The 10,620-nt window shown below is 44.2% G+C and overlaps 1 protein-coding gene across 1 annotated transcript; it reads right to left on the reverse strand.

The window, feature by feature from the left end:
- Nucleotides 1–2,737: 2,737 nt before the first annotated feature.
- On the reverse strand, nucleotides 2,738–5,016 carry LOC116377731 (gastrula zinc finger protein XlCGF8.2DB-like). Its single transcript, XM_031839439.1, has 2 exons — nucleotides 4,612–5,016; nucleotides 2,738–4,506 (listed from the first exon to the last, which is right to left on the reverse strand). The coding sequence occupies exons 1-2, from the start codon at nucleotides 4,776–4,778 to the stop codon at nucleotides 3,525–3,527; spliced, it is 1,149 nt and encodes a 382-aa protein (XP_031695299.1). The 5' UTR covers nucleotides 4,779–5,016; the 3' UTR covers nucleotides 2,738–3,524.
- Between the last annotated feature and the right edge of the window lie 5,604 nt (nucleotides 5,017–10,620).

The raw sequence follows: 10,620 nt of genomic DNA on the forward strand, positions 1-10,620 counted from the left end.
ATAGATAGATAGATAGATAGATAGATAGATAGTAATAATAATAATAATGCATTTTATTTGTAACGCACTTTTCATTAAAAAATCTCAGAGTGCCACAGAGCCAGTACATAGTAAAAAACATAGTTAAAACATAGTTAAAACAAACTATAATAAAATAACTAGTAAGCATAAAAAAACAGTGAATGAACAGAAACACAAAAGAAATAACTGACAGTGATTTAGGTCAGAAACGCCTTCCTGAATAAAAAGGTTTTTAGGCCAGTTTTAAAAGAGACCAGTGTCTGTGTTGCCCTTAGGTGTTCAGGGAGACTGTTCCATAGGCGTGGAGCTGCCGAGCCAAAGGCCCGGTCACCCATGGTGCAGAGCTTGGTGTTGGGGACCCGGAGGAGCGAGCTGTTTGATGATCTGAGGGTGCGGGTGGAGATTTGGGGAGTGATGAGTTCTTGTAGGTAGGGAGGTGCGTGTCCATTTATGCATTTATGTGTGAGTAGTAGGACTTTGTAGTCAATCCGGAATGAGACAGGGAGCCAGTGTAGTGAGTGCAGAATGGGTGTTATGTGCTCATACTTCCGGACTCTCATCAGGATCCTGGCAGCGCTGTTTTGAATGTATTGCAGCTTCTGGATGTTCTTGGCAGTGCTCCCAGTGAATAGTGAGTTACAGTAGTCCAGTCTTGAGGAGATAAAGGCGTGGATGAGCTTCTCTGCATCTGACAGGGTTAAAGTGGGGCGGAGTTTGGAGATGTTTTTGAGATGATAAAACAAGGTTTTGCAAAGGTGTTTTATATGGTCATTAAAGGTCAGGTATGGGTCAAACCTAACTCCCAGATTAGTGACTGTGGAGGAGAGGGGGATGACCTGACCGTCGAAGGTGAGGTGAGTTATGGAGGATGACTGAACCTGGTGTGGAGTGCCAACAAGGAGGGCTTCGGTTTTGATACTATTTAACTGGAGAAAGTTGTTGCTCATCCACGCCTTTATCTCCCCAAGACAGGAGGTGAGACATGACATGGCTGCAGAGGGGCTTGGGGCAGCTTTGATGTAGAGCTGTGTATCGTCGGCATAACAGTGGAAAGACATCCTATGTCTGCTGATGACACGACCGAGGGGGAGCATGTAAATAATGAAGAGGATGAGGCCGAGGACCGATAGATAGATACTTCATTAACGCCACCGGCCTGAAGCTGTTGAAGTCCTTGGGTCGCGGGGTCTTTGAGACTGGTACCACGCAGGGTGTTTTCCACAGCTGTGGTCCTCTCCCCAGCTTCAAGCTCAAGTTGAAGACGTACTCCACTATCCCGCACAGCTGGTCTGCGCTGGACCTGAGGAGCATTGAACTGATGCCGTCCGGACCCGTGGCCTTTCTCACCTTGATCTTCTTCAGTTCTTTTCTCACCTGGTAAGTTGTGAAGGACAAGCTGGGGGGTGGGAGTGGTGTGCCGTAGGTTGTTGGAGGGGGGTGGGGGAGGGGCGCTGGTCATGTAGTGTAGTGTTTGAGGAGTGTGTGTGTGTGTGTGTCTGTGGGGGGGGGGAAGCCGGGTGTTGTGGGGAAGGGGGTGGAGGAGGGGGACAATCTACAGGGGGTGCAGCCAAAGGAGGTTGCAGCAGCAGGGGGGGCTGGTTGGGGGGAGGGGTGGATGACTGATCAAATCTGTTAAAGAATGTGTTCAAGTCATTCACCCACTTTTGGACCCCCGTAGGCTGTTGGTTGGGCCCCTTGTAGCCAGACATCGCCTTGAGGCCCTTCCAGACCCCGCTGATGTTCTGCTGCAGCTGGTCCTCCATCTTTGTCCTGTAGATTTTTTTCCCCTCCCTGATCTTCCTCCTCAGCTCCCTCTGTACAGTCGCAGCTCCTCCTTACTTCCTGATCTAAAGACCCTCTTCTTCCCCTTGAGGAGGGCCTATATTTCGGGAGTGATCCATGGTTTGCAGTTGGAAAAACACCATACAGTCCTGGTGGGTACGGTGTTCTCCACACAGAAGTTTATGTAGTCCGTTATGCAGTTAGTGAGACTGTCAATGTCCTTCCCATGGTCATCACTGAATACTTCCCACACAGTAGAGTCAAAACAGTCTTTCAGAGCCTCCTCGGCTTCCTCGGACCATCTTTTTACTGTGCGAGTCACAGCTGGCTGCCTTTGTACAAGAGGTTTGTACACAGGCCGGAGGTGCACCAGGTTGTGGTCAGATCTTCCCAGGGGAGGGAGAGGTGATGAAATGTATGCCTCCTTGGTGTTGGCATAGAACAGATCCAGTGTTTTATTGTCCCTGGTGTGGCATGTGACGTATTGGGTGAATGTGGGCAGAGTGGAGGATGGAGGGGCATGATTAAAGTCACCGGAGAGGAGGAGGGCACTGGGGTGTTGTGCCAGCAGACTGCTTGTCGGCGAGTGGATGACGTCACATATTACATTTTAAATTACATATATTTTGAACTTACTCTGGTCATGCCTACTAAGTCAAAATATTGAGATACTTTCTCATTAATATTACTTACAGGATCTTTACTTTTCATCACAGTCGGGGAAATTGGCTTCCATATTTAGCACTCCACCATTTGTATTAAAACCTGTGTGTGTGTGTATGTCTGAGAAGAACAACTCCTCAACAGACAGCTCTGGACTTAGTGACAAGGAGTAAGTCATTATTACGTGACATTATAATTTAAGTATCTGTGTTAGCCGACGTGCTGCTACGATATGTGACCTGTGTAGACTTTAGAAGTCATTATTGTTCCTCAGTGCATTTCTGGTTTAAAATCCTGCTTTCTTTTTGCATTTACATTTTTATTCGTCCAAACACACCAACACCATACACAGATACAAAAACGAGGCCTGTCCGAATAAAAAAAGAATAATAAAAATGACTGAGCTGAGTCAGTAAAATCAACATCTTTTTCTGGAAGATCAAAATGACTATTAAATGTTAGGACCTTTGAATCTTTATACTAATCTAATAATAATAATTAAAGTGAGGAGTACGGGGAAACTACTTTAAAGAATGAACTTTTCCTGAACCTCTGATATGTCTGCTTGGTAGTGTAGCGTGAACGGATCCTGCCCCGGGGAAAGCGGGGTCGGCTGTCCAACCTGCGTGGGTTAGCTTCTCTGATATGTCTGCTTGGTAGTTTGTGTATCCAACGGTTGCTGTGAGTGGATATCTTTTGTTTTATTATTCTCTTTTTATTGAGATGGAAAGCAAAACATTTTACATAGAAAATAACAATCAAATATTTATCAATATAAACTAAAATACAAGGATTTATTTCAAGACATGATGCCTCAAACACACATACATATACTCATCTGTATGCCAATACACTTGTCTCCATATTTACCCTTCAAATCAATCATTTTGATTAAACAATGAAAGAAACAAAAAGCATATTGCTGCTGGTGAGGGTCTGGTTTCCGGGACATGATACATATGGTTCGACCAGGAGCAACCCGAAAAATCTACATTGAGCAGCCGCCCTACGGGCCCACCGCTCGAAGGGATATGTGGAGGGCTGATTGGGTAAAAGGGCTAAAGGGGATTCTTTCCTGTGTGAGTTTTCATGTGTACCTTTATAGCTGCGCTCTGCCTAAATCTTTTATCACAAACTGAGCAGCTGTAAGGTTTCTCTCCTGTGTGAGTTTTCATGTGTACCTTTATAGCTGCGCTCTGCCTAAATCTTTGATCACAAACTGAGCAGCTGAAAGGTTTCTCTCCTGTGTGGATTTTCACGTGTTCCTGTAAAACCTGTTTATATGCAAAAGACTTATTACAGACTGAGCAGCTGTAAGGTTTCTCTCCTGTGTGGGTTTTGATGTGTTCCTGTAAACCCTGTTTACGTGCAAAAGACTTATTACAGACTGAGCAGCTGTAAGGTTTCTCTCCTGTGTGGGTTTTCATGTGTTCCTGTAAACCCCGTTTACGTGCAAAAGACTTATTACAGACTGAGCAGCTGTAAGGTTTCTCTCCTGTGTGGACTTTCATGTGGTCCTGTAAAACCTGTTTATATGCAAAATACTTATTACAGACTGAGCAGCAGTAAGGTCTTTCTCCTGTGTGGATTCTCGTGTGTTTCTTCAGAATTCCTCGGGAGCCAAATGTTTTCTCACACTCAGAGCATCTAAAAAGTTTCTCACTAGTACTACATCTTGAATCACTGACAAGGACTTCATCAGGTTTCACAGAGTTTAAACCTGACTGAGGTTCTCTGGTCTCCTTCCAATCATCAGTGTCAGAAGAGTCTCCAGTCTTGTCATCAGTATCTGGTTCTGGATGTCTATCTGGATCTAAGTTTCTGTCTGGTTCTGGTCCTCCACAGTCCTCTCCATCAGCTTCTGTTTCCATCTGTTTAGTTTGTCTTTGATAAAGCTGTGAGGACTGAGCTTCCTCTTCATCATCTTCACTCTTCACAGGAGTGAATGAGAGCTTGACATCAGCCTCCTCCAGTCCTTGAAGCTGCTCTCCCTCCTGACTGATCCAGAGTTCCTCCTGTTCCTCTTTAATGTGTGGGGGCTCTGGGTCCTCCTGCTCCTCTTTAATGTGTGGGGGCTCTGGGTCCTTCTGTTCCTTTTTAATGTGTGGGGGCTCTGGGTCCTCCTGTTCCTCTTTAATGTATGGGGGCTCTGGGTCCTCCTGGTCCAGACTGGAGCTCCACTCCTGCTGCTCAGGGGGAACCTCTTCTTTACCCACCAACAGCTGTTGGACATCTGCAGGAAAACAGTAGACACACACAGAGATGCCACAAAGAAATTTTAGTATTGAGCAAATAGTCTCCTGTACATACATTTTCCTGCCATCATTCCCTCCAGGAAATACACGACACCTTTAGTTCTTTTCTACTGATGAATTTATTTCTCCTTTTACACCACTGTCCTCAATCCACCATCTAACTGTATAAATTACATTTAGACATACAAACAATCCGACAGTAACATTACATAAACACAGTTTAAACGCAAATATGCACAATGACAGATTTAACATGCGTAACGTACCTCACTGGCTGCACACAACCGAGAGGGAATGAGTCCACTTGAAAACACGATCACTTTAACTCAGGGGTCTCAAACTCCCGCCACGTCATTTTATGTGGCCCGCGAAACCGCCAGCAAAAAAAAAAAAAAAAAGAAGTTTAAAACAGTTTTTTGTTTTTTTTTAAGTTAGAGTTGATAATAAAAATATCCCCATAGTCGAAATGATGAGATAGAAAGTCATAACCATGATAGAAAGTCATAATTCTGAGATAGAAAGTCAAAATTCTGAGGTAGAAAGTCAAAATGATGAGATTGAAAGTCAAAATGATGAGATACTTAAAAACACAGTCATAGAAGCAGCTCTTTGGCTGGTTACTGTACACTTGACATGGAATGTATTGCGAGTACATTGAAGACTACTTTAAACGTGGCTTTAAAACACATGAAATACTTCACGTGGTATTGTGCAAACGCACCCTTGAAAGGATTTTAAGCTTTGAACAAAGTTATTGTAATAACTTGTTTGATATTTGTCTTTGCCATTTTCTTTAAAAGTTCGATCTTTGATAGAGTAATGCGGGTTTCTTAACCCTAAATTAAAAGGATTTAAGTTATAATAACAGAAATGTGCTTAAATATATTTTTACATTTATATAACTGCATGTACAATATTTTTACACTTGAATAAACAATAATCAAATGCAGAGAGTTATTTAACAATATGTTACGAGTAGTTACATTTACAACCGGCCCTTTGTCGGCGACCACGATGCTGATGTGGCCCGGACGGAAAATGAGTTTGAGACCCCTGCTTTAACTTGTACCGTAACACTTTAACTTTTAGTTTACTTTACCACATTGAATGACTTAAGTGGCTTCACGTATCATCCTGCTGTCACTGTGCCACAGTCAAACACGTCCCAGTACAAACAAAACACGCAACAATAGTTCCCCCCTTTTATACAAAAACAAAACAAAACCCATACCGACACAAACAACAACAACAACAACATATAAACTAAACAATGACATGAATAACCTTTATGGCAGTTAAACACTCCCTGTGCAGTTACCAAACAGACATGCCGACACAAATTGTTAAGACAACGCACCAGCAGCGATGAGGTCATCAATAGTTTACATGGCATAAAAGTGTGGCACTACCCAACATTGTTAAGTATTCAAAGAACCTGCATAAAGTCCGGTTGAGATTTGATCATGTGCTTTGATCAACGCATGGGCAACAGCGTTCGACGAAACATCAAAAGCTTCATGAACTTCTTACATTTGTGTGGAACTAACTTGATGTTGATCTGATTTACCTACTAAGAGAAACAAGCCAAAGTATAAAGACTTTAACTTACTGTTACCAGTAGGTGGCGCTATGACTATGATTCAAAATTGGCCTGCAGATGTCTTTAGGACAGGAGTGAAAGACTAGGGGCGAAAGACTAATCGAACCAGTAGCTGGTTCCCTTCAAAGTCTCCTTCAGGATAGCTGCCGCTCACAGTTTTCCCCACTGCCTTCACACGTGAATATGGTGTATAGAAAGGGTTGAATCATGATTCTCACGGTGCCTACGTTCCCTGAAGGCAACATGGTTGAGGACGGTCCTCAGCCTTCTTTGTTATGCTGTCCCTCATGATTACACACCCCTCTCAGTTGATGCCATGCCCCCCACGTTAGATCAGGGACAAAAGTCTGAACTGAAAAAAACCGATTTGAATCTGAAAATATAAAATCTGAAAGTGAAAAATATAAGACCTCAAATATCAAAACATTAATGAAAGTGAAAAATTAAAATAAATATTTTATTCAAAACAATTCCAGAACTGAATCAAAATTATATTCATCACATCACATGTGATGAAGTTGCTGGAGAGGCTGGTCTTGGCCCACCTCCGACCGCAGTTGAAATCCTCACTGGACCCTCTGCAATTTGCATACCAGCCTCATGTGGGAGTGAACGACGCCATCATCTACCTGCTGCAAAGAGCTCAGTCGCACCTGGATGGAACCGGTGGCTCTGTGAGAATCACCTTCTTTGATTTCTCCAGTGCATTTAACACCATTCAACCAAGTGTGAAGCTGCAGGTGGTGGGGTTCACGCGTCCACTTTCTCCTGGATCACTGACTACCTCACGGGCAGACCACAGTTTGTCCGACTGGGCAGTGTGCTGTCTGATGGGGTGGTCAGTGATACTGGAGCTCCACAGGGAACTGTTCTGTCTCCCTTCCTGTTCACCTTGTACACCACTGACTTCCAGTACAACTCAGGGTCATGCCATCTGCAGAAGTTCTCTGATGACTCTCCAGTGGTCGGGTGTATAAGGGACGGACGGGAGGAGGAGTACAGGGCAGTTGTGGGTGACTTTGTGGAGTGGGCCGGTAGAAATCACCTGCTTCTGAACGTGGCCAAGACCAGAGAGATGGTGGTCGACTTCAGGAGGACGACGACGGCTCCACAATCGCTGAGAGTTCTGGGAGAGGATGTGGACATGGTGGAGGAGTACAAGTTCCTGGGTGTCTCCATCGACAACAGACTGAACTGGCAGACCAACATCAACGCTGTGTACAAGAAGAGGATGAGTCGACTCTTTTTCTTGAGGAAACTTCGATCCTTCAACGTGTGCAGCAAGATGTTGGAAATGTTCTATCGGACTGTTGTGGCCAGTGCACTGTACTTCTCCGTAGTCTGCTGGGGGAGCAGCATTGGAGCCGGAGACACCAACAGACTCCACAAACTGGTTAAGAAGGCCGGCTCCATCATTTGTTGCAAACTGGACAATCTGGAACAGGTGGTGGAGAGGAGGACACTGAAGAAACTATTATCCATATTGGATAACCCGGACCACCCTCTCCACCACCTACTGCAGGGACAGCGGAGCACTTTCTCCAACAGACTCATCCAGCTCCGCTGTCTGTCTGTCTGTCTGTCTATTCAACCCAAAAAAACTTTTCATTCAAGTATTTTTATTTTGAATTCATTGCTGTATTTTTAAATGTTCAAGACCACAACTTGAACTTTCAAATGATCAAATCTATTGGCCTGGATTTGGCTCCATGGATGATATAATAATGTAATCAACTCTTATGTGACCATGAACATATGAACCACTTTAGAATTCAACGAGCTGCAAAATCCACGTGGTGTTATCAAAGAGAACAAACTTGTACTTCAAGTGTAAATATTTTCTGTCATCTAGAAGCAGAGAGAACAGATCAGAAGAAGAAGAAAAAGATTCATTGAATCAACCGAGTCTCACTCCAAACTACATTAAAAGTTATCAGCTGGAGCTTGAACAGAAGAAATAAAGAGAACCAACCTGCTCTGTGTAACCGCAACTGAGGGTATAAAACAGCGTCCATTAGTTTCTGTTGTCGCTCGTTGTGCTCGTTTGAACGAGAAAGTTCCTCCTCGTACTCTGCTATCGTTCTTTCAAACAGACCAAATATCTCTTCAGCAGCCGCAGTTAGTCGCTGGTTGACTAAACATCTCAACATTTGGACTTTAGACATTTTCACTAAACTACAGAAACGTTTCCTCCAGACAAACTCCGTTAAACACGGTTTGCTCACTCTGACCTGCGCTGTGTTGTGTTACCAGGTTACGTTCGGGTCCGTCTACTTCCTGCTAGCATGCTAACTTCATTAGCTCCGTAGGACACCAGGAAACAATCCACCAGCGACAGAAACTTTTCCTCCAGACAAACTCCGTTAAAATCACCGTTTACTCTCATTAAACTCTGACTAGCGCTGTGTTGATAACTCCCGTCCCCGTCGGTCTGTTTCCAGCTAGCATGCTAAGCTAACTTCATTAGCTTTGTAGGCTACCGGGAGATGAATATTCTTCTTCTTCATGAATATTCTTCTTCTTCTTCTGCTGCTTCTTCTTCTTCTTCTTCTTTCAGTTTAATGGCGGACTACACACCACCGTTTAAGGTGATTGCCGCCACCTACTGGACCGGAGTGTTTAACATCATGACTTTATGACAGTTATCATTTAAACACAATAATAACGTTATTTATAAATTAAAGAATATAACAAAAAAGAACACTTTTAAAAAATTTCATAAATAAGTTACATTCTAGATATTAAACCCGTTCCATTCAAAACATTAAATAGATAGATAGATAGATAGATAGATAGATAGTAATAATAATAATAATGCATTTTATTTGTAACGCACTTTTCATTAAAAAATCTCAGAGTGCCACAGAGCCAGTACATAGTAAAAAACATAGTTAAAACATAGTTAAAACAAACTATAATAAAATAACTAGTAAGCATAAAAAAACAGTGAATGAACAGAAACACAAAAGAAATAACTGACAGTGATTTAGGTCAGAAACGCCTTCCTGAATAAAAAGGTTTTTAGGCCAGTTTTAAAAGAGACCAGTGTCTGTGTTGCCCTTAGGTGTTCAGGGAGACTGTTCCATAGGCGTGGAGCTGCCGAGCCAAAGGCCCGGTCACCCATGGTGCAGAGCTTGGTGTTGGGGACCCGGAGGAGCGAGCTGTTTGATGATCTGAGGGTGCGGGTGGAGATTTGGGGAGTGATGAGTTCTTGTAGGTAGGGAGGTGCGTGTCCATTTATGCATTTATGTGTGAGTAGTAGGACTTTGTAGTCAATCCGGAATGAGACAGGGAGCCAGTGTAGTGAGTGCAGAATGGGTGTTATGTGCTCATACTTCCGGACTCTCATCAGGATCCTGGCAGCGCTGTTTTGAATGTATTGCAGCTTCTGGATGTTCTTGGCAGTGCTCCCAGTGAATAGTGAGTTACAGTAGTCCAGTCTTGAGGAGATAAAGGCGTGGATGAGCTTCTCTGCATCTGACAGGGTTAAAGTGGGGCGGAGTTTGGAGATGTTTTTGAGATGATAAAACAAGGTTTTGCAAAGGTGTTTTATATGGTCATTAAAGGTCAGGTATGGGTCAAACCTAACTCCCAGATTAGTGACTGTGGAGGAGAGGGGGATGACCTGACCGTCGAAGGTGAGGTGAGTTATGGAGGATGACTGAACCTGGTGTGGAGTGCCAACAAGGAGGGCTTCGGTTTTGATACTATTTAACTGGAGAAAGTTGTTGCTCATCCACGCCTTTATCTCCCCAAGACAGGAGGTGAGACATGACATGGCTGCAGAGGGGCTTGGGGCAGCTTTGATGTAGAGCTGTGTATCGTCGGCATAACAGTGGAAAGACATCCTATGTCTGCTGATGACACGACCGAGGGGGAGCATGTAAATAATGAAGAGGATGAGGCCGAGGACCGATAGATAGATACTTCATTAACGCCACCGGCCTGAAGCTGTTGAAGTCCTTGGGTCGCGGGGTCTTTGAGACTGGTACCACGCAGGGTGTTTTCCACAGCTGTGGTCCTCTCCCCAGCTTCAAGCTCAAGTTGAAGACGTACTCCACTATCCCGCACAGCTGGTCTGCGCTGGACCTGAGGAGCATTGAACTGATGCCGTCCGGACCCGTGGCCTTTCTCACCTTGATCTTCTTCAGTTCTTTTCTCACCTGGTAAGTTGTGAAGGACAAGCTGGGGGGTGGGAGTGGTGTGCCGTAGGTTGTTGGAGGGGGGTGGGGGAGGGGCGCTGGTCATGTAGTGTAGTGTTTGAGGAGTGTGTGTGTGTGTGTGTCTGTGGGGGGGGGG

Source organism: Anarrhichthys ocellatus, unplaced genomic scaffold (genome assembly GCF_004355925.1).
Source record: "Anarrhichthys ocellatus isolate YVR2014 unplaced genomic scaffold, GSC_Weel_1.0 scaffold1609, whole genome shotgun sequence".
Taxonomy (NCBI): domain Eukaryota; kingdom Metazoa; phylum Chordata; class Actinopteri; order Perciformes; family Anarhichadidae; genus Anarrhichthys; species Anarrhichthys ocellatus.

Coding starts and splice junctions, on each gene's coding strand:
- LOC116377731 (XM_031839439.1), bottom strand. CDS start 4,778: ATGTATGTACAGGAGACTATTTGCTCAATACTAAAATTTCTTTGTGGC. Junction 4,507..4,611: donor GACCAGGAGGACCCAGAGCC/CCCATACATTAA, acceptor GGAGGACCCAGA/GCCCCCACACATTAAAGAGG.